Source organism: Eucyclogobius newberryi, unplaced genomic scaffold (assembly GCF_026437365.1).
Source record: "Eucyclogobius newberryi isolate DKJ021-1_F unplaced genomic scaffold, fEucNew1.0.hap1 SCAF_14, whole genome shotgun sequence".
NCBI lineage: Eukaryota > Metazoa > Chordata > Actinopteri > Gobiiformes > Gobiidae > Eucyclogobius > Eucyclogobius newberryi.
This window is the reverse complement of record NW_027315768.1, coordinates 14,811,532-14,834,644: the sequence shown is the minus strand read 5'-3', so window position 1 is coordinate 14,834,644 and position 23,113 is coordinate 14,811,532. Positions and strand designations below refer to the sequence as shown.

At 41.1% G+C, this 23,113-nt stretch overlaps 1 protein-coding gene across 4 annotated transcripts in view; it reads right to left on the bottom strand.

Annotated features, from left to right (window-relative positions):
* The window catches only part of igf2bp2a (insulin-like growth factor 2 mRNA binding protein 2a), a 71,317-nt gene extending 49,684 nt beyond the window's left edge, over nucleotides 1–21,633 (bottom strand). For 2 of the 4 annotated variants that reach the window (XM_072444387.1, XM_072444388.1), the window contains exons 1-2: nucleotides 21,204–21,633; nucleotides 19,934–19,991 (exon numbers count right to left, since the gene is read on the bottom strand). In XM_072444387.1, coding sequence (XP_072300488.1) covers nucleotides 19,934–19,991; nucleotides 21,204–21,378 — 233 coding nt within the window. In that variant the 5' untranslated portion in view covers nucleotides 21,379–21,633. The remainder of the gene's footprint in view (nucleotides 1–19,933; nucleotides 19,992–21,203) is intronic. The other 2 variants (XM_072444386.1, XM_072444390.1) reach the window with 2 other exon arrangements.
* Between the last annotated feature and the right edge of the window lie 1,480 nt (nucleotides 21,634–23,113).

The window sequence follows — 23,113 nt, the reverse complement described above, 5'->3', positions numbered from 1 at the left end:
TGTGTGTGTCTGTGTGTCTGTGTGTGTCTGTGTGTGTGTCTGTGTGTGTGTGTCTGTGTGTGTGTGTGTCTGTGTCTGTGTGTGTGTGTGTGTGTCTGTGTGTGTGTCTGTGTGTCTGTGTGTGTCTGTGTGTGTGTCTGTGTGTGTGTGTCTGTGTGTGTGTGTGTCTGTGTCTGTGTGTGTGTGTCTGTGTGTGTGTGTGTCTGTGTGTGTGTGTGTGTGTGTCTGTGTGTGTGTGTCTGTGTGTGTGTGTGTGTGTGTGTGTGTGTCTGTGTGTCTGTGTGTGTGTCTGTGTGTGTCTGTGTGTGTGTCTGTGTGTGTGTGTCTGTGTGTGTGTGTGTCTGTGTCTGTGTGTGTGTGTGTGTGTGTGTGTGTGTGTCTGTGTGTCTGTGTGTGTGTCTGTGTGTGTGTGTGTGTGTGTCTGTGTGTGTGTCTGTGTGTCTGTGTGTGTGTGTGTGTGTGTGTGTGTGTGTCTGTGTGTGTGTGTCTGTGTGTGTGTGTGTGTGTGTGTCTGTGTGTCTGTGTGTGTGTCTGTGTCTGTGTGTGTGTGTGTGTGTGTCTGTGTCTGTGTGTGTGTCTGTGTGTGTGTGTGTGTCTGTGTGTGTGTCTGTGTGTGTGTGTGTGTGTGTGTCTGTGTGTGTGTCTGTGTGTGTGTGTCTGTGTGTGTGTGTGTGTCTGTGTGTGTGTGTGTGTGTGTCTGTGTGTGTGTCTGTGTGTCTGTGTGTGTGTCTGTGTGTGTGTCTGTGTGTGTGTGTCTGTGTGTGTGTCTGTGTGTCTGTGTGTGTGTCTGTGTGTGTGTGTGTGTGTGTCTGTGTGTGTGTCTGTGTGTCTGTGTGTGTCTGTGTGTGTGTCTGTGTGTGTGTGTCTGTGTGTGTGTGTGTCTGTGTGTGTGTGTGTGTGTGTCTGTGTGTCTGTGTGTGTGTCTGTGTCTGTGTGTGTGTGTGTGTGTGTGTGTGTGTGTCTGTGTGTGTGTCTGTGTGTCTGTGTGTGTGTGTGTGTCTGTGTGTGTGTCTGTGTGTGTGTGTGTGTGTGTGTCTGTGTGTGTGTGTCTGTGTGTGTGTGTGTGTGTGTGTGTCTGTGTGTGTGTGTCTGTGTGTGTGTGTGTGTGTGTGTCTGTGTGTGTGTGTCTGTCTGTGTGTGTGTCTGTGTGTGTGTGTGTGTGTCTGTGTGTGTGTGTCTGTCTGTGTGTGTGTCTGTGTGTGTGGATAATCAGATTGGTTCCTTGTATTGATATTTCTGCACATTTCAAATAAGTTTTATAAGCAAATGTAATACGCCTGATCACATTATAGGATCAATCTATTCAATCAGTCTCTATTTTACACAATTGTTTTGCTTTTGTTATGTAATTTTGAGTTTGAATGTGGTATTGTGTGTTTTCTATGTGCACTGTAAAACTGCACGACAACTAAAGTGTCTCATCTCATTAAAGGGGACATATTGTGTAAAATCACTCAACGTTGTATTTTTATTGATTCCTGCATGTTTGAGTAATCCTGTATTCTCCTGCAACTGAGGCTCGAGTACTCAGAAAATGTCTGTTTTCACCTACCCCCTATTCCCGCCCAAATCCTGTAGTTAGCTGCAGCTAATTGAAAAAATAACTGTCTGAGTGACACATGAAGTGCTCTAAAATGTCACGTAGCCACTTTTCAAAAATAAAAACAGGTAAATGACAAGCCGCAGCCTGTTACAGTGAAATGTCACTATGAGGAGGCGAGGTTAATCAGATCTGCAGGTTTGAACAGGAAGTCAGTGGACCTGTTTCCATTACTAAGTTGTTTTAGATCAATATTGCCATGTACAAAAAACAAAATGTTAAATGACAAACTATTTATGTTGTAGTTCAATACCTGGAGTACCTGAAAAAGATCCTAACATGTATCCTTCAAACTACGTACATGAAAGTTAACCAAATTACCTGTTTTTTTAATCGTTTCCCCAGCCAATAATCCACTAAAATGCTGATATGGATTTATGGATATTTGACCTTTCTTCTTATTTACAGATGTGGTTGATAATTATTTTCCTAATTTCGATGCTACGCCTTATTTTCCTCATTCCCCATCAATCAAGTCTAAGGCCACTTGTTTCTCACAACAGCCTCTTTGTATTCTGCGTTTCCGCTCGACGCTGAACGACGGAGGTCAGTTTTTTATAGTCTAAACACTTAGCTCTAATATCAAAGGATTTAGAAGCAGAGAACTCGTGAAGCATTTTAACAATCCGGTCCACTCATTTGACAAATATTCTATCCGGCCCTCACTCTGTCTACAACAACCGCCAAAACAAATGTGCAAGCGTTTAAGGGCCTTTTCATCACGACTGGGACCAAACAACAGGCCGCTTACCCTCGTTTCCAAACAACATGTCGGCGTTAAGAGAGGTGGGAGCCCGACCCCGAAGCCTGGGATTTAAAGATACCCGCTGTGTCTTTTAATGCGTATCAGGGCATTTGTCAAAACAGGAGCAGAACAAAACGTCGAGTCGAAGAGGTCGAACATTTGTTACTTTTGACTAATTCAATTAAAGTGGTTATGTGTGAAAGTAAAGCTTTACTCCGGTTAGATTTAGATCGGGTGCTGTTTTGTCAGTTGTTTTGTTCTCTCGGGATGAAAAAAGCTGATTTACTGTATGTGTTGCTGTAAACTCCAATTATCAGATCACAAAGACAGCAATTAGTCGGTTATGCAGTTTAAACGACTTCAAACGTGTTCAGAAATGTTCAGATTGCAGTTGTCTCAAACGTTAATGCTCCTAGAATTGTATATAATGTGCATTCTGATCACAGACATACTCTTTAAACATAAGTGGCAAATGTAATCACCATTTGCCGTAACAATTTCTGAAGCACGACATATTGCGACAGAAAATATCACAATAAACGATAATATTAAAACTATTTTATGCCACAGACAATAACTATGAAGCAGGACAATCCGGGTGTCGTTAAAAGTCATGAAAGCAAACAAATAAATAGTAGAATTAAATGATAATGCGGCATAGCTGTTACTTATTCAACCTTCTACAGCTCAAATGTAATTATAATTCAGAAAATTCAGTTTAGTGAAGTGTTTTCATTTCATCAATCATGTTTGTGATCGTACAGTATGTAGACAAACTAATTATACGATGCAGTGTTTTTTATTGTATCTTTTTTATTATTTTGTAGTAACTGATATTAACTTTATTATTAATATTTATTGTTGATCAATAGGGCTGAAACTAATGATTATTTTAGTAGTCGACCAGACAGTAATTATTTGTTTCGATTGTATGTTAAGACTTTTTATACATTTTAACCAAATAACACCAAATAAGCGTAATAACGAATGTGTGTATTATTGAAATTGTTCATTCTTTTTTGACATTTTGATTTAATAATTCCACTGTCTTTGTTATAAAAAGGTCTTTGCGTATGTGTTTTAGAGTCTGTATAGTCCAGATAAAGATGACAACTATCCAAAAAATACAACTACAATTATTTAAAGTGAATTCATCATTGTAGCCATACTGATCACATCATTATGTGTCGCCTAAAATATAATAATATTTTCAAAACGCTGCACAACAATGGCATCAAGATAACATTATTGTACCGTTAAATATATGACGGTTTCCCTAACAACTATTATAAAAGGTACTGGACTTCTATAACACAATTTTTGTTATGAAACACTGAAATGCTGCATGTCAAAGTGTCAGAATGTCTCTTCTGGAAACACTTGCTAGATATTGTTAAAGAGCTAAGACCATATGTCCTTCCTGAAAACGCCCTGAGCGCTGAGTCAAGGCTGCGTCGCGTCTGCTTACAATTGCACAGATCAAAGTGTAACCACTGTATGGATCCAAACCGTCACGTGAAGAAAAAGACAAAGGCTCGTCTCATGCGCCACTGAGTCGACCTAAAGGAGAACAAACAGGCCCTACTGTCCTGTGTCCCCTGCAGAGCCATCTTTACGTCCCGTCAACATCAAACCCCTCTTTGAAGCGCGTCTTTCAATATCACTGTAATTTATTTAGCCGCAGCGTTGAGCGAGCGGAAAGGGCCTGCCTGCAGTCACTCCTCACACACCACTTAAAACAAAACCAGCTCCAAATGAACTGTTGGCTGCCACTCTGGGAGCGGGACGCGAGCTCACGCGCTACTCGACACACCCACAAGCACCGTATGTGTGAGATGGGATACTTATATGTATATGTCATAACTGTTTCAGGCTTTTGGAAGTACATTTGCACCCATTTGAAAAATACATTTTATAAATGAAAATAATAGTATGTGTGTGCACACTGTGAGGCCAGGTTGAGCACTGAAATGACTGGTGACAGCAGCTCAGGCTTTATTAATTGCCAAACATGATCTCAGGCTGCTCAATTTAATGAGAATGGAAATGTGAAAATAAATGTGTGTCTGCTCTGCACAGAATACATGAAACAAATGTTTTTATCCTAAGCTAAAACTACAAAGTATTTCATTTTAACATTGCAAACATTACTATTATTTGATGTGTCCCATTTTGGTGAAATTCCACATTTCACAGAAAGTATATGTAATATTCATCCTGAGTGCAGTGAAATGATAGTACAACAGTCTGAGGAGAAGGATTTGTAGTGTTAAAACACTACAATAATAACGTCACGACTACAGTGTGCACAACAGATAAAATAAGTCTGGATTGTAAATACACATTTATGATTTAGTGGGAAAATGTCAAAATCTCACACTATGATGTGTTTACATTAATTACCACAAGCTTTATAAAGATTTACAGGGGAATCCCATGATGGATGACTTCATTTTAATCACCGGTAGTTGCACTGAAATAGCACAAAAGACAAATATCATTCCAACATCACATTCCAAGTCCAAGGATTTTATTACAGTAATGTAAGACCCAGACAACAGTGTAACAGTTTATACTGTTTTACAATAAACTATTCACAATTTTGTATTATTACTATTATATTTTGTAAAACCTTCTGCCACCAAATGGTGATGTTGAATGATAAAGAACAGTAGAGCAGAGTTGGTGGCACGCTGGAGCCTTAGCACGCTTCAGAGTGACACTGTGTGAGAGACAACATGGAGGGCACGCTGCAGTGACACATGAGGACCCCACAGAGCGCTAAGACACAGACCCTGTCGCAGTGTGAGTGTGACAGCCCCTCCAGCCAAGTGAACCACACCTGAGCATACAGTACCCACGCATGAGATCCCCGGCTAAAGCTGCAGCTGTGGTGCGCTTCTCAGGCAAAGAACCTATTAACTTGTACAAGGACGCATGCATGGCTGCTCCGGCATCAAATATTTACCAACCTGCCGGTCTGGAGATGCCTGTAGGTTTGGCACGAGGACCAGCTCTACCGTAGCTGTGCTCTGCTTTAATTGTATTTATGTCACTTTGGGCTTGAATGAATGTGAGAGCGACGGTCCGTTCATCAGTCAGTGTCTTCGAGCTGTTTGCATGTGAGAAGACGACTCTGTGTCCATACTAATGTGTCTCCTGCAGGGCTAACGAACATCCTTAAAGGCCACTACACCTTACAGTCATTTCAGGATTGGGTTGCACGATAGTCTAGTAGTGGCAATTGCTTTCCAGCCTCAACAATTTGCTGAGAGTCCCTCCCCACCCTTAAATCAGTCTAAATGAGGTACTACAATGACAATATTATGTCAGTCCAACGTAAATGTCTTTAAATGTATTAGTTGATTATCAGATAAATGTGAAATGTTTTTCAAATTAACCACAGAAAATCATCCTCACTTAGCAGTTTACAAGATTACTTTTTCCATTTTTAGTTTTAATCAGCTCTTTTGTAGCTTTTTTAAAAAAATAATCAACAATATACTTGGTATTCAAATTATCAACATGTGTATATACTTCCAGGAGAACTATTATTCTAACCACTCTGCCAAACATCAAACATATCTTATAATAAATAAAGTTTAAAAAATCACAATATCAGCAAATTTATTAAGGTTGTGAAGAAAATATGTTTTTCATTCATTTTAATGTGATTATGTATGCTTTAATTTTCTATTCTGTTGTTGTGTTTTTAATGTATGTTTTGATGTCTATAAAGCCCTTTAAGAATTGTAGTTTGTACAAATTGTGCTCTACAAATTATTTTGACTGATTAAACTTCTTCTGTGTGAGATATTATTAACCTTATTTTTCTGTTATGAAGGTCAAACTAGTTAACAATAGCACAGAATAAAATTGCTATCATCACCACAAGACGGAAGGCATTTCTCAAGGTCTCAAGATATATTAAATATTAAATGTCATATATGGGAAGACTGGGTGCAATATGTTGAATCAACAAAGCACACACTTGTAAGAAATAGCACTGCATATATATATATATATATATATTAGTATATCAAATCAAATATATGTATTCATTTAGAAACCGCAGTATTTCTTGCAAAGCTCGGGGCTCAGCGTTGCCTTCCGTACAGTGCGTAGCCACATTACTGCATCGGCGACAGCACCCATGGGACACTTCCAGCCCGCGCTGCCTGTTTAGTGAGTCGCGCGCACATTGAACCCCTCACCGTAACATTTTCAGCTTCTCCAGGGAGATATTATCCAGCGGTCAGCAAAACAACAGCTATTTACAGAGCTGTCTTTTGCCTCAGCCTCGGCGCTCACGTTTTCTGCTCCTACAAATGATGAAGATGTAAATGTGCCGCTAAAATCTAATTCAGAGCTCTCAATCCTCCCAATGGAGAGTCAATTGTTTTATTTTCTTTTGTTAAGTATACGTGATGTAAAGGCATTTTACTGTATTTCTATTCATTTTAACACCTCAATTTAATTTAAGGGGGGGGTTTTGGTGGTGGAAAATATTTCAACTAGGGGAGGGCGATATTGATATGAAAAATAAATATCTTGATTTTCAGTCCAACAGATTAGTCCAGGGCTAATTATCACTATGTGAAATGTCTGTAAGGTCAGAAATATCACCTTATACCTTTTTTGGAAACTTAACATAATTTTTGTCCATTTTTAATCAGCTCTTTTTGTAGTATTTTTGACTATAAATGATACACTCAATATTCAAATGTAGCAAATCTTCAAAACAACATTCATGATATATTGCATTACTGCTACTATCGGTACTCTAAATTTAACTATAACTCTCTATTTGACAAAAGATTAAATACTCATTTCAACTCTTTTGAACATCAAGACCATTGGACAAGGAAGTTGTGGGCGATGCCAATAAGACAAGGAAATGCCATATGTTTGAATGACTCCATGAATCACTTAATCATAGCTAAAAATACAAAAAAAATTAAATGCAAAACTCTTTAGAAGCAAATTGACTTATTTTTGATTCAATCTAAAGTGCAAGAATACAAAAAATACATCTAAATGTAAAGTACTTTTTTTAGCAGTCTGTTTTTTTCACTTTAAAGTTTAATTTCATAAAGCTGGTCAAATAACTTAAAGAATATTACTGTGTAAGACAATGAGAATGAAAGAAAATGAAAGCTCTAATTGTTATTGGTCTAATCAAGAAGAGTTTATTTGCAAAGACAAAGTGACATTTTTAAAAGACGCTGAAGAAAATATGACTCCATCCGTCCTTGATAAAATACACTCAATATTTTCACTTCTGATGGTAACAAAAAGAAGGAAAAAAGCGTTTCATCAACTTTATTTAAACGGAGATGTCTTTTTTTGCAATTGAACTCTTTTAAATCGTGTTGTTTTTCCGTACAATAATCATAACACTAACATTTGATATCCACATGTCACAAATCAAACTGGTGCCCAGATTTGTGTCGACATTGTACAAAATCTGCTGTCTGTATTTGCTGCTATAATTGAATTCCCCGGTTGTCAGTAGCGGGTTTGCTCCTGCCCGGCCCGGCCCTGTCATCCATCCCGCGCCCTTGCACCTGCCTGTTCTACATTTGCTCTGCTCTTGTGGGATCAAAAAAAAATAAAAAATCATATTCAGTTTAGACCCAGCTGCAAAACAAACAGCCTGCTGGGCATTAAGAGCAGGGATTATTATACAGTCCACTTTCCACTAACAAATGCGCGGTGATATACCAAATCTGACAGCGCTGGCGTGTGTGGAAAAACGTGAATCAATTATTTAAGTCAAAGTAAAGTTGAACAGGAAGGATGAATGAAAAAGAACAGATGGTCAACTAGAGTTAGAAAGAAATATCAACAATTTAGCTGAAAAACCCGGACATTCACAGTGAGACCTTGGCACCGGGGCTAACGCGATCAATTTCAACTGAAGGCCGAACGGAAAAAAGACAGCAAAGTTATTGGAAACGTGTCTGTGCTGTGAATATCAGTATAGATACGTTCATTCAAATACGTTGGATGATAATAAATACAATGCACCGTCTTTTCACGTTCTTTTTCAACGATTATCGCACGCTGTACTGTTTCTTAGCTGTTTGTGGAGACATCTTGCCTGAAGGTTTGGTGTTCTAGTCCAGGCTTTGAGCAAACAAAAAGCACTACATTTGACTCTACATTGTTTCACTTTTTACTCTTAAACTGCATTTTTATTTTTTGAGTACTTTACTTTACTAAGTGGATTTTTTATGTGACACTTTTTGCCTCCTGTATCTGTATTTTTTTGTTTTACTTACTTTGACTACTACTGCTTTGTCAGCACTGTGTCTGCAGTGTTTTTATGTGAGACCCTTGGCATAAACCTGCACATTACATCTACACATTCAGAGTCAGTCGCTTTTGGCACAGGTTCACGAGATAATTCAGGCTTCTCTATAACAATATAATGACATTGTCTCAAGCTGTCTGTATATGCAGCATTATAAAGCTTTTTCATTTGTAGAATCTTATGATTACATGATTATGATTAGTATTGTTATTCAATATTTACAGAAGCGGATACAATTTTAGTGTAACAATTATTATAAAAAGAAACATCATATAACAAATACAACGATTATTCACGGTTATTGACATGAAGGATTCTAAAATGTCACTTTTCAAATTTAAAAAAAACTGTTAATAAAAATCTGCAGCATACTACAGTGAAACGCCGCGGTGAAGAGGAGGGGCTTATCAGTTCTGCTGTTTTGAGCAGGAAGTCAATGGATCTGTTTCTACTATCAAGCCTTCAAGGTATGTTATGGTTCAAAACAAATTCTAAAAATCCTAATATGGCTCCTGTAATGCAATAGTACGGTCTTTGCACCTCTTTGAAACGGTGAATCTACTCAAAACACATTTGTTTGCATGTGGTCTTTGTAAGGCCATTACACACAGACACAAACACACAATCCAATCACGCCCAAAAATACACTTGATGTCAAAATATAGATCCCTTTCCACACAAATGTAGCAGTTATAATTTGCCTGTCAGACCTGTCCCCTGCCTTTCTCTCACACATGCAGTTAAAGGTCTGCGGGGGTGAGAAATGCTGCCCCCTATCTGTGGTGTGCTTCCTCTGCCACACGAGCACGTTCACAGACAGAAACAGAACTGGCACAATGGCATAGTGTGCGCCGACATTTACTCACTGTTACTATGGGAGGTTTGTTCTGTGTGCATTAATATGGAAAAGCAGTGGAAGTGGAGGTCTACAGTGGGTTTGTGAATACGGGAGGTCATGGCCGGGCGCTGGTCGTGACATGGATGGACGGCCCACTCAGCACTTTCTCCTGCTGTTTGCAATGTGGTGCTGTACAACTGACATGTGTGAGGATCTATGAGGATCTATTGCCAAAACAGGGTATAAGTGGATTTGAAACGGAAGAATATCAATGGTTGGTCTTGTCTGCAATAGTCAGTTATGAGAGCGAAACGTTTCACGGATGGAAATATACCTGGACTAGACAAGGACTAAACCAGGACTAGAACACAACCAAACCAACAAATCAGGTCTGCACACAGTGTCAAAAGGCTTATGTGTTTTGACCTGCTTTATGTTTAATATTTCTGATTATTGAGTCCATCCACACGAAACAAAAATATGGCACAAAGTAGAGACGGGCAATAAATGAACAGTTTTATAATATTGTGAATTTTTGTGATTTGATATCGTGATTTGTATGTAAAAAAAGCAACAAAAAGAAGGAAAAATATAAAACGTTATGTTGTGGTAACTCTAAATTGGTCCAAGTGAATGAATGTGAGAGTGAATAATTGTCTGTCATGTCTATGTCTCTGTGTTGACCCTGCGACAAGTTGGTCACTGTCCAGGGTGTACCCCGCCTAAGGCCCAAAGTCACTGGGATAGGCTCCAGTCACCCGCGACCCCGAAAGGGAACAAGCAGTAGAAAATGGATGGATGGATGTTGGAAACTGGAAAGAGTATAAAATGGTATTTCTGCAATTTTCTGATTAATTTCACAGTTGTATGATAATTAAACCCCAAATAATTCATTTAAAGACATTTTTTACACATTTCTGTTGGATTGACATAATATTGTTCAAATACTGTTATTGGAAAATTATTATTATTTCCCAACATTGTCAAAAAAAATAAATTATAGATAATAAACAGAGAATTGGAACGAAAAGACAAACTTTAACATTTCCTTCAAAATTTGAATCCATCCGAAGGTTATCAGCCTAAAACACTAGAATGTGTGAACCTAGAAAAACAACATCAACACCTTTCCATAGCATGACTCTTCACACACCACTATCCAAGGATACACTTTAATACATTCAGCGTTTGTCACACATCCACGTTTGTAAAAAGAAAACAATTGAAACCTCTGAACACAGCATATAAACATAATACATGCTATTGTCATCCGTGCCACACACCGAACCACACCAGGAGCAGCGCGTTCTCTGATCCTGACTCTGACCGCTGCTGCTGAACCCGAGCCACGCCACACGCTTTAAGACCAAACGTAAGAACATGCTCCGTGCTGAAACTGCTCTCAGGAGGGAGCGGTGAAAAGTATAGTGCATGGACTTGCTGAAAACTTGACAATGAAAGTCACTACTCTCTAACCGTGACATATTGTACGTTTATTTCCTTAGAGCATGTGTTTTGTTCAGTACATAATTTGCATGCGTATAGAAATATTAAAAGATGACAATGGATCGAACAAGCGACTGTGGCTAAAAGCTACAACGCTCTGACGCACACTTTTATTTTTCAAGGACGAGAAAACAACAAAGGAATAATGAAATAGGCCTTTTTTATTCTCTCATCAAAATTCATCACCGTCTCACTCAAGTTTCCGTGTTCTTTTTGCTTAAACGCTTTGCAGCACGTTTACGCCGCTTTGTCTGATTCCAAATTCAACACAAAATTCTATTGTGTAAACAAACTTGAGTGAATGAATTGGCGTGTAGGCCGTGACACAACCGTAGAGCTCGGTACACAAGGCTGATCACTGATGCTCCCCTGTTACTAAGGACAACACGCAATCTGGTTACCGTGGCAACCCGCATCCGACTCAATAGTGTAAAGTGGGACCTGTAAACACAAATAACCGCCTGCTGCTGCTGTCTTTGCTCTGGAACACAATGACTGGTGATGCGATTGGCAAAGAGGATGACTTTATAAACTATTCTATTGAACACATGGGAAATGGACCTAATTAACATTTACCGGTTCATATGGTGACAGTGAGTTATAGTAACGTAGTGGACTGTATCGTTGGATTCAAGAAGAAATTGCAGCTGACAAGAGGATTTGAGCAGGCTGTAAAAGCAGATGTCTTGTCATTCAGTGCCAATTTGAATTCTCAGATGGTTATTGCTGTCATCAGAAATGGCTTTTTACGAGAGGATTCCAGGGTCTACAGAGTGTACAGTTTGTGCATGCCATTTCAACGACTGCTTTATTAATAGATCATAAGTAAATGCATTTAAGATATTGGCTCGCTATAGTCTATCCATAGACCAACACAAACGTGCCTATTTAAGAATGAACAGCAATATCTGCAGTTCAACATTCTCAGTCTTCGGGGAAAAAAAGAGCGTCAAATGAAGCCAAATTGCGTATCGATGTGGGAGAAAAAAGACTATTGTTGTGTTGGAGCAACGCAAAATTGACTTATGGTCTAGTAATTAAAAACGAAACGGAATTAAGCATGAAAAAAAAGCTGATTAAAAAATAAAAAGGGCTATTTAATGTGATATTTCTGCACTTTTATTGTTAATTCAAAAGTTAATTCATGTCTTTTATGTACTCATTTTGCACATTTCTGATGGACAGCTACAATACTGTCTAAATATTGTCACCAAGATAATGAATAAATATAAATATATACAGAATATTGTGAGCGCTTTTACATAGTCAATTGTCCAAGATATCCAAAAATGCATAAACACACTAACTAGAACTAAATGAAAGGACACAACAGAGATTCTGATGCACAGGTCCAAGGCTTTGTAGAAGTGTTGAACTCTATTTCGACATGGAAAACGCTCCATAGTCGAGTTTGAAACCACAATGATAACAAAAACGAACGCATTCATATAATATAATAGTAGTCTGTTTAAGATACTTCATGTGGTCGTGTACGTTACGTGTTACTGTTCATGAAAGGTCTAATTTTGTTCCATGGATGCTTCAAACGAGTTCTAGCTTGAGAATCGAATATATCTCAGTATCGCTTTTGATTTCCAATAAGCCTGTATATATCATGGGAGCAGACAGACAGCAGATTCCCATGAGCACAGACTTCAGCCGTGTAATCTGAATATGACAGTATGGACATGTCCGAAGAGATTAGCACTTGACCCGGGTTGAGGTCAATGCCAATCCCATCTCTGAACGCTCCCCTCTGACGCACCCGCTGGAGTTTTCACCGTATCGTTTCATCTGCTCACTGGCCATCTCGGAGCTCTTGTCCCTTATCAACACCATGGGGCGGGGGGACCCAATGGTGTCGGTGGTGTTGATAGGGGACAAGGACTTCAGTGGGAAATCTCCACCTGCTCCACAGACTTCCGCACCATGACCACACCCAGGGCAGCCATGGCACAGCAGGCGCGAGAGGAAATATTAAACTCCACATCGGGCGGAATCCACCAAGCGACTGCTCCGACACAAGGGCAGCTGGGACGTCTTTGATTACGGGACTGAGAAAAGAAAACTTGGGTGCAAACTGCAGACGGCGCGCAGTTAGAAAGGAGCATTAGCAGTAGTAAGCGTTCAAGCAAGAAATTTGAGAATCTGCAGACTAAAATATGGAATAAATTGGGCTGAAAGTGAAATGAAACTGATAAAAAGGGTCTACAGTATAAACAGTGCAATTTTCGTAGTCATCAAATGGTGCAATATTAAAAGTGGACGCCTTTAACTTTCTCAAAAATCCTTATGGAGATCATTTTAATGCTGTACTGCGGAAAACTCGAAGGAAAAGCAATAACCTCTCCATGGAGACAAACAGGAACATTACAGTGCTATTTTAGTGACTTACACCTTTATAGTGCAGGATTTTGTATTTGTTTTAATTCTTATAATGAACAATGCTGATTTTGAAACACATCATACTTCATTATTGTGATGTGTTATGATCTGTATGTGTTATGTCCCAGTTCGAACAGCTAAAAAAGCATTTTCAAAATCTGTACAGTAAAAAGTCTAAGAACAGAAACAAAATGTATATATTTCATTTGGCAAAATAATAACCAGACACATGACATAAAATCAAGATAAATGTTTTAATCTAGAAACGACTTGACATCCCAGAGTGCAGTAACCAAACACATGAGAGGAAATCACTTCAATGTAATTCTGTTGTAATAATATGCACGAGCCACCACTAATCATTCATATATATTCCTCCCTGATTACTAACTGCATTTACTAAAACACGTTATTGTAGCTCGTCGCTCTGACTCACTTTAGAACATCTTCAGAACAAACAAAAGCAAACAAATAATGTAATCTTGATAACAAAAGACTCAAAATACACAAAACCTGTTACCGGTCATCGTTTCAACAAGTGCAGACAACTGTGAGAACAGTATGTCCAGTTTTACCCAATCTGACGCATAATAACTATGCAAAGTGCATAACTCACTCAACAGGTTGCAGTAAAAATATGAATGACAACTTGGTGCTGAGTAGAGCGCTCCGGCTGCTGCACGCGCGTTTCAGTCGGAGAAAAAAAAAGAAAAGAGGAAAATCTGCGGAAGCTTACGCAGCGATCCCACAAGTGAGATACAAACAGACACACAATGTATTCACAATTCTCCTGCATCTCATCTGGCTTAGCCCCAAAGCTAAGTACTCTGCTTCAGTAGGAAGTAGAGTTATGAAAATATACACTACACTCCTTTAAAGATGTAAGAAGTGCTTTATTAAGTAGGTGGTGATGGAAAACATACATGCACAATACTCCACAAATACAGGCTCTACTAATGCACCAAACTATAAGAACAGTAGAAAGAGGGACTTATAAGGGCTGGGCGATATGACAAAAATAATCACTTTTATTTCACTCATATTGAGCAGTTTTGTATTCAATTTGACTTTGTCTTATTAAAAACTAATTAAATAGATTTCAGTACAAATTTTCAACAATATGGACTTTAAAATGAATAAAATTTTACCCAAAACTAGTCACACTAGTCTGAACACTGCGTCACGCCACAGGCTTTTACTGACAAAGGATTTGACTGACAAAGGCTGCTACTCATGACTGTATGCTGCTCGGAAAGGTTTTTTCCTCATAAAATGGCCAAAAGTCTAGTTATTTATGAATGAATGTTTGAATTAAGCACCACACATGAGCTGACAATATCAAAATACAGAGGCATGATATTCAGAAAACAATATTCCAAAGTAAAAATCCGAGATCCAATACACATACTCTATTTACTATTAAATAGTAGACGACTGTCTATTTTAATCTACTGCTACAGTACACTTCTCATATTTTTATATATCGTTTTTTAATACGTTGAATCACTTACAAATCCTTCAATTATAAACAAACAGTGAACTTCAGGCTCGACTAAACAGAAGTCACACGCAAAAGCAGTTACAAAAGCAGAGATCATCAGTGTGAAATGGATAGCAAAGTGAACAGTAAATATTCAAACCTAACATTTGAATTTGAAGCAGAAGATCATGATTGTTTTTTCACCTTCTTGCATGTTAAATATTTTTTTTTTTTTGCAAGAACTCACATTTCGATCTAAAGGCATTTCTGAAGGTCTAAGGGACAATGAATAGAAAGCCAAGGTGCATTGCAAATTCATTTGTTAATGAGGGTTTTATGTATTCATTTTTGCTATTTTCCAAGGAGTTCAAAGCATACAAGTATAAAGGAATATATTTTAAAAACCTAAATGTCATTAATTTTTAGTCATTAGTTTTAGGTTGAACGTACACATACCTTTTCAGAAGTTATGGCAAGTTCTAAACATCACTTTGATATTACATATTACTCCAGATTTGAGGAGTTTTAAATATAAACAGCTAGAAGACCCCTTGAAAATGCAGTCATCACATCTGCTATTGTGATGGTCAGAAACCTATAGTCCACAGGAGCAAAGGAGAGAATGTGAGAGGGTGGGAGGATGAGAGAGGATGTGAGAGGATGAGAGGGTGAAAGAGGATATGAGGATGTGAGAGGATGAGAGGGCATGAGAGGACGTGAGAGGATGTGAGAGGATGAGAGGGCATGAGAGGATGTGAGAGGGTGTGAGGACGTGAGAGGATGAGGATGAGAGGGCGTGAGAGGGTGAGAGGGTGTGAGGACGTGAGAGGATGAGAGGGCATGAGAGGATGTGAGAGGGTGTGAGGACGTGAGAGGATGAGAGGGCATGAGAGGATGTGAGAGGGTGTGAGGACGTGAGAGGATGAGGATGAGAGGGCATGAGAGGATGTGAGAGGGTGTGAGGACGTAAGAGGATGAGAGGGCATGAGAGGATGTGAGAGGGTGTGAGGACGTGAGAGGATGAGGATGAGAGGGCATGAGAGGATGTGAGAGGGTGTGAGGACGTGAGAGGATGAGGATGAGAGGGCGTGAGAGGGTGAGAGAGGATATGAGAGGATGAGAGGGCATGAGAGGATGTGAGAGCGTGTGAGGACGTGAGAGGATGAGAGGGTGTGAGAGGGTGAGAGAGGATATGAGAGGATGAGAGAGGATGTGAGAGGATGAGAGGGTATGAGGACGTGAGAGGATGAGAGGGTGAGAGGATATGAGAGGATGAGAGAGGATGTGAGAGGATGAGAGTGCATGAGAGGATGTGAGGACGTGAGAGGATGAGAGGGCGTGAGAGGGTGAGAGAGGGTGAGAGAGGATATGAGAGGATGAGAGAGGATGTGAGAGGATGAGAGGGTGTGAGGACGTAAGAGGATGAGAGGGCGTGAGGATGAGAAAGGATTTGAGGATGTGAGAGGCTGTGAGGATGAGAGAGGAAGTGAGAGGGTGAGAGGATGTGAAGATGTGAGGATGAGAGGGTGAGAGAGGATGTGAGAGGATGTGAGAGGATGAGAGAGGATGAGAGAGGATGAGAGAGGATGAGAGGGTGTGAGAGGGTGAGAGAGGATGTGAGAGGATGAGAGGGTGTGAGGACGTAAGAGGATGAGAGGGCGTGAGGATGAGAAAGGATTTGAGGATGTGAGAGGCTGTGAGGATGAGAGAGGAAGTGAGAGGGTGAGAGGATGTGAAGATGTGAGGATGAGAGGGTGAGAGAGGATGTGAGAGGATGTGAGAGGATGAGAGAGGATGAGAGAGGATGTGAGAGGATGAGAGAGGATGAGAGAGGATGTGAGAGGATGTGAGAGGATGTGAGAGGATGTGAGAGGATGTGAGAGGAGGAGAGAGGATGAGAGAGGATGAGAGAGGATGTGAGAGGATGAGAGAGGATGTGAGAGGATGTGAGAGGATGAGAGAGGATGTGAGAGGATGAGAGAGGATGTGAGAGGGTGAGAGGACCATTTCAGCATCACTCCAGACTGCTCTGAGTGTTTCCCTGCACCAGGATCAAGCAGGGAGCATTAATGGATTCAGAGTGGATCAACTGTTGGCTATTGTGTTTCACTGTTTAGACTGGACCAGCGGACACATACACTACGTACAACTACATGTGACTTTGCTGCAATGCAGGCGTTTACACGTCAGAAATGGGTCCAATCAATAGTCTCATCAGATGTTTTAATATGAGAAGAAACCAGACTATATTGCTGTGAGTGCTTACTCCTTCATGGGTAGACATTTGTATTTCTGAAGGTGATTATCTAAGATCTTTTACAACATAAAATTGTAAATAAATGAAGCAGGAGAATAATTTGACAACATTAATACTATGAATTCAGCAGTAAGTCCGAGACAGCCTTCACACGCTCATTATAAACTCTCGGACGAGCTCGGCAGTGAGAACTCACTCTGCCCACATCTTCCACACCTTTGTGGAATACACACACAGTTTGTCATTTATGTAGCAGCAATATCAATTAGCATCAACACACAGTGTTAAGTGAACCAGTTTGGGTTACTAAATACATATATTTTCACAATATATTATTGTTAAGCCAACATGACAAGTCAAAGCAAAATATATATGTATTAATCATTTCATAGACGATCTTAGGCCTATTACAATGTTGCCAAAGTCTCTACAATGTAGTTATCACAAGAGTAATAATAGACTTATATTGAAACTCATGAAGCATTTTACATACAGAACAAATTTTAAAATAGAATACACAAAAGTTACATGACTAATATTATAGAAGTTTTATTAAATAAAAAAAAATAGCTCAAACAAAAAAGAACACAACAAATGAAGCAGCATCAACCAATAATCTACTATTAGTATTACTGACAATGTATCTTTTAAAGAACTATCAATTTTGTTGTTTAATTTGCAACCACATTTTTTAACTTCACTTTCAATATTTAGTTTGGTTGGTTTCAAAATATAAGAAATCATGTTTTCAAACCAACAATCATTATTATTCTAACTACGGCTTTATAAACACATTTGGAAATAAGAAATAAACTATAACAAATGTTACTATTATTTTACAAACATGAATACAAAGCCACTGATCAGATAGATTTTGTAGACACATTTACAGTCTTAACTATACGATTTTAAGGCCTTTTCAACAAAGCAATTTTACTATAAAGGTGTATTTAATGATGAAGCCAACACACTGAGGTGATTATTTAGGGTTTCTAAATAACTAACAATTTATTCCTTAACCAGCTGTGTGCTGAACAAATAAAATAAATGTTATTTAGTGTCACAAATGCAAACTAAAGCAGCAGTAAAACAGCAGCAGGCCTGAACCACACTCACTTCACTGACAAAACCAAAAGAACTGAACTGATTCATTCATTCATGCTTGATTTAACACACTCACGTACTGGGCAAACCTTCAATGTCCACTATAATTACCTCTACAACTTTAGACTGTTACATTACAATTATGCCCATGCTAATGACAGGAATTATGAAAAAAAGAAAAAATACAAATACAATTACAAATCATTTGAAATTGAACCCACGTGCATTACTAACCACGTTAAATGCATCTGCAGCACAATGCCAGGATTTAATGTACGTATAAAAAGACTGATCCAAACCGTAATTCCTAAATAACATATATATATATATAATGTATGTATTATGAGTCAGTTTTCCCAGTGCTGCGTGAATGCTAATCCCACAGCATTACTATCCTAAACACACGTCCACCTGAGCGTAATAGGGACGTGTAGTCTGCCCCGCACGGCTCGCTCGTGTGGCGGGGGTTTGGTGTCCAGGTCCGGGCACGACACACAGCTCTGCCCGCTGCCCTGGCTCCCTCCCGGACACACGCAGCACATGTATGGCCCCTGTTCATGGGAGCACATCATGGCTGCCGTGACACACTGCCACGGCCTACGTGCACCACTATGGGGAGTGGCGCAGGCTCAGCTCCATGTTGCGCACGACTCCAGGCAAAACCTCGCTGAAAACAGCGAAAAAACAAGACATGGGCGGCCCCGAGTGCGCCATGAAACGTACACACCATTTTATATCCAATGTAATTACACAGAAGCTGCAGACAATGGTCGAAAGTGAGCAGAGGCAGCGGGCAGCGCCCAAAGCGGAGCTGCAAATGTGTAAAGTATACGTCACGTGGTCTCCACAAGGGGCTTGAATATTTACCTTGTGCTCACGCAATGTACTCTTTCCCTTTATGCAGAGGCTTCCCCCGCGCGGCTCTACGCACAACTTCTGCATGTACTCTACACAATACTACACACAATGTCACACAAGACACGCCAAAGGGACTTCTGCCATGTTTCAAAGGGGAAAGACACGTGAAGAGTGGACGGGATCAAGGCAGCTCCTATAGAAGAAGAGCTCCTCCACACGCCATGAGAGCTGCGCCATACTGTGGGAGACATACTTAGCAGAGGGGGACATACTGAGCAGAGGGGGACATACTGAGCAGAGGGGGACATACTGAGCAGAGGGGGACATACTGTGCAGAGGGGGACATACAGTGCAGAGGGGGACATAGTGTGCAGAGGGGGACATACAATGCAGCGGAGGGAGACATACTGTGAAGCGGGACACAAGAGGGACACTCAGCTCACCACTCCTCCACTTCAACATAACGCCAGATAAAATGCAATTAAGACGCAATTATTAGCTAACGTGGCCTAACATGGCAGCACCCACGTGAGCAATGGAGGGGAGCGGGCCTGCCCTCGTGCCGCCGCGGCCTGTGCGTCCTACACAACAAAACGAGTCCATTCGAGCACTTTCGGTTCCCTCCTTCGCTCAGACCAAACGTATAGAGTCTTTGAGAATGTCCTTGATACACTTCACACGGGTCACTCCGGCTCAGGGCCCCTGGGCTCCTGTGTGTGTGTGTGTGTGTGTGTGTGTGTGTGTGTGTGTGTGTGTGTGTGTGTGTGTGTGTGTGTGTGTGTGTGTGTGTGTGTGTGTGTGTGTGTGTGTGTGTGTGTGTGTGTGTCAAAGGTTGTAGGCCTACCTTAGTTTTTTGGGAACCGAGTAGTCTACCTCTATCACCTTCCCGTGCAGCTGAGTACCTGCGGAGGGGACGGGAAACGGGACAATGTAACGTTAGTCGCGCCATGAGAGTAACAAAAGCGACACTTTTGAATCGCTTCACAAGTAGGTGCTTCCCCCCCGCGCCCCGCATACATCCACGCAGACACGTCCAGACTGTAGGGAGGGGGGGTGTTTACATTGAGGTGACACAAAATAAAAAGTTTCAAGAAGTGGCATTAAAAACAAAACACGCGTTAATAGTGGATTGTGGAGGGAACCGGGGGGGGGGGGGGGACGCCATGCTTCCCACTCCCGCACACGCACGCAATGTGGGGCATGTTCACGGTAAAGAATGCGTGTGTGCGTGAAAGCGGAGACGGGCCCGTGGAAAGAAGAGCGACTTGTACCCGTAGCTCGGTAGGTAGGTGTTTCTTAAATGCTCCGTGTGTGTGTGTGTGTGTGTGTGGGGGGTTGTTGTTGTTGTTGTTTTTCCTTCTTTACGGCTGCTTCTTTCCCCCGCACGCGCTCAGGGCTCGCGTCCACACGGCTTTACGTTACTATGATGCTGGCGCAGCGCGGAGTGAGCAGCGTCTCACCTCGTCCCCCCTCGGCTACCTGTTTATTAGCCCTTTCCTCCGGACCCCCGCGACCCACCTCCAAGACACCTCGTAAAAACATAGCCAGACATCAGAGGAACACGGCTCTGGCAAGTTTTCCGCGCTCGCGACGCCCCGCGCGCCTCAATAAAATCAAGATAAAAAATAAGTGAAAAATAATTATGCCTACCCCCGAACCGTCCCATACATTCCAGCGGGCGATCGCGCACGAGTACAGCCGCCCCAGCAGACACACCACCACCACACACACACACACACACACACACACAGTCTGCATCCGCGCACAAACGGGACTTTTTTTTTTATTCTTGATTAAAATGTTCGAATGTGTGTTTTTCTGCGCGAGCGGCGGAGTGACGCGCGTGGTCCCGGGGCTCGCGCTCTCTCGCTGTGTGTGCCCGTGTGCGCGAGCGTTTATTCCGGGGTTTTTTTCTTGTGTCCGCTCATCTGAACTCGGGTGGTGACACGGACGTCGAACGGTAAAAAGAAAAGCAACATCCACAAGCCGAAAAAAGGCACCGACATTACGGGGGCGATACGTGACATTTGTGCGCCCCGCGTGTGTGCGTTTGTGGGCTCGTGCGCTCGGCGTGTCCGTGCAGCATCTCTGGAGTACTTATCAAAGCCACTTACCAGATAAAGTCTCTATAGCCTTTATGGCCGAGTTCTGGTCGGGGAAGTCCACAAAAGCATAGCCCGTTTTCAGAAAGACCTGCTCGGCCACTGGCAGCTTCCTCTCCCCAAAGAGCTCCTTCAAGTCCTCGACAGTGACCGAAGGACTTAAATTCCCAACATATAGTTTGTTCATGATCTGAAAAGGGGGTGAAAAAATCTCGCAGGGGTTTCTGATCTTGAGTGGCGGTAAACAGGAGTAGAAAAATAAAAAAAAGAAAATAAAATAAAAAATCTGCTGGGAAAAAAAGCGCAGCGAGTACCCCCCGGGAAAGCTTATATCAGCGACCCCCCAGCACCAACTCTGGCCCTGGTCAAACTCTTTTAACTGGGACTGGAGGGGAAAAAAAAGTGTCGTTACGACGCTGCTCCGGAGCCAACAAGCACCGCCTCTAAATAAAATCTCCCTTAAAATCTGCAGGAAAAAAATGTTTGGAGGTGCAAGTGAGAGCCCTCCTGCTTCAGCGGCTTAGGGAGACGTGCCATTATGTTCAATTATTTATGTGTATTAATTTATTGCGATAGGCGAGGGGGTTTGCTCCAGGCTGGATACTGGAAGGGCAGCCTACTGTGTGGAAAATCAAGACTCATAAAGAGCTCTTGTCAACAGGAACAGTAGCCTTATTCCAGTGCTGTACGTTTTGTATTCAGGACAAGCCTAAAACCTGTATTTATAACATGTTCTTGAGCAGATGGATCACAAACAAAACTGCTACTCTTCCAAAGGGACCGTTTTAATGCGTTTGTCATGATTGTGTTATAACACTTTAGCCTCATCTAAAGTTCCAAGTCAATGTAGGCTTTTTGCACAAGCCTAGAAACTGGCTAAATAACTTTGCATATCCTATATTTGTATGTATTTTTTTTTTCAAAAATTCGTTGATTCATGAATTTGTAGTTCTACACTACACTTTGGCACACTGCTTTGTAATGAATTATACAGTGAAACTTAAAAGCCGCCACATTATAGATTTTGCATGTCCTTCAGTTACGTCTTTACATGTAAAATCAAGTAATTATCCTTTAAACATGTGTTCTTGGAATAGCTCTATGTTTTACAGAAACAATTCACAGGCTAAGACCAAATATTCAGCCAAGGCTTCTTTGTGATAATAGATATTCTCACCACTTACTTTATCCTCCATTTGTTGCAGGTGAATTCACAGGGGTGTGTACAGGACATGACGCAGGAGCATGTAGACGTTTTGAGCAGAAGAGAACAGCGTGGCGAGGGGCGAGGGGCCCGAGCTGCAGTTCAGCCTTCTGCACGGACGTCTTGTACCTATAGCAGCAACAACGGGGAGGAGCCATCGCCATTGCCTTTTACGCTGCTTGACTGTTTGTGCATGTGTGTGTGTGAGCATGTGTGTGTTTGTGCATGTGTGTGTTTGTGCATGTGTGTGTGTGTTTGTGAGCGTTGTGTGTGCGTTCATGTGTGTCTGTGCACGTCTATCAGCATGTGTGTGTGAGCATATGTGTGTTTGTGCATGTGTGTGTGTGAGCATATGTGTGTTTGTGCATGTGTGTGTGTGAGCATGTGTGTGTGAGCGCATGTGTGTTTGTGAGCGTTGTGTGTGCGTTCATGTGTGTCTGTGCATGTCTGTGAGCAGTACTGCCACCCTACTGCAGCAGCAGAGGGTCAGAGGACTATCAGTGTTGTTTACGGCTAAATGGGAGCAGAGGAATGTCCAATCCTAGGTCTGTTTACAAAACAATGACATGTGCAGTGTTCAGTTCACACAGCTCACATTCACTGGAATCATAGTATTTTAGTTGTTGTTAGTGAGGCATCAATTAAGACTTATTTTACATTCATTCACAGATAGTAAAATTGTAATAGCTCTTCTGATGTTAGTATCAGCAGTTTGGCT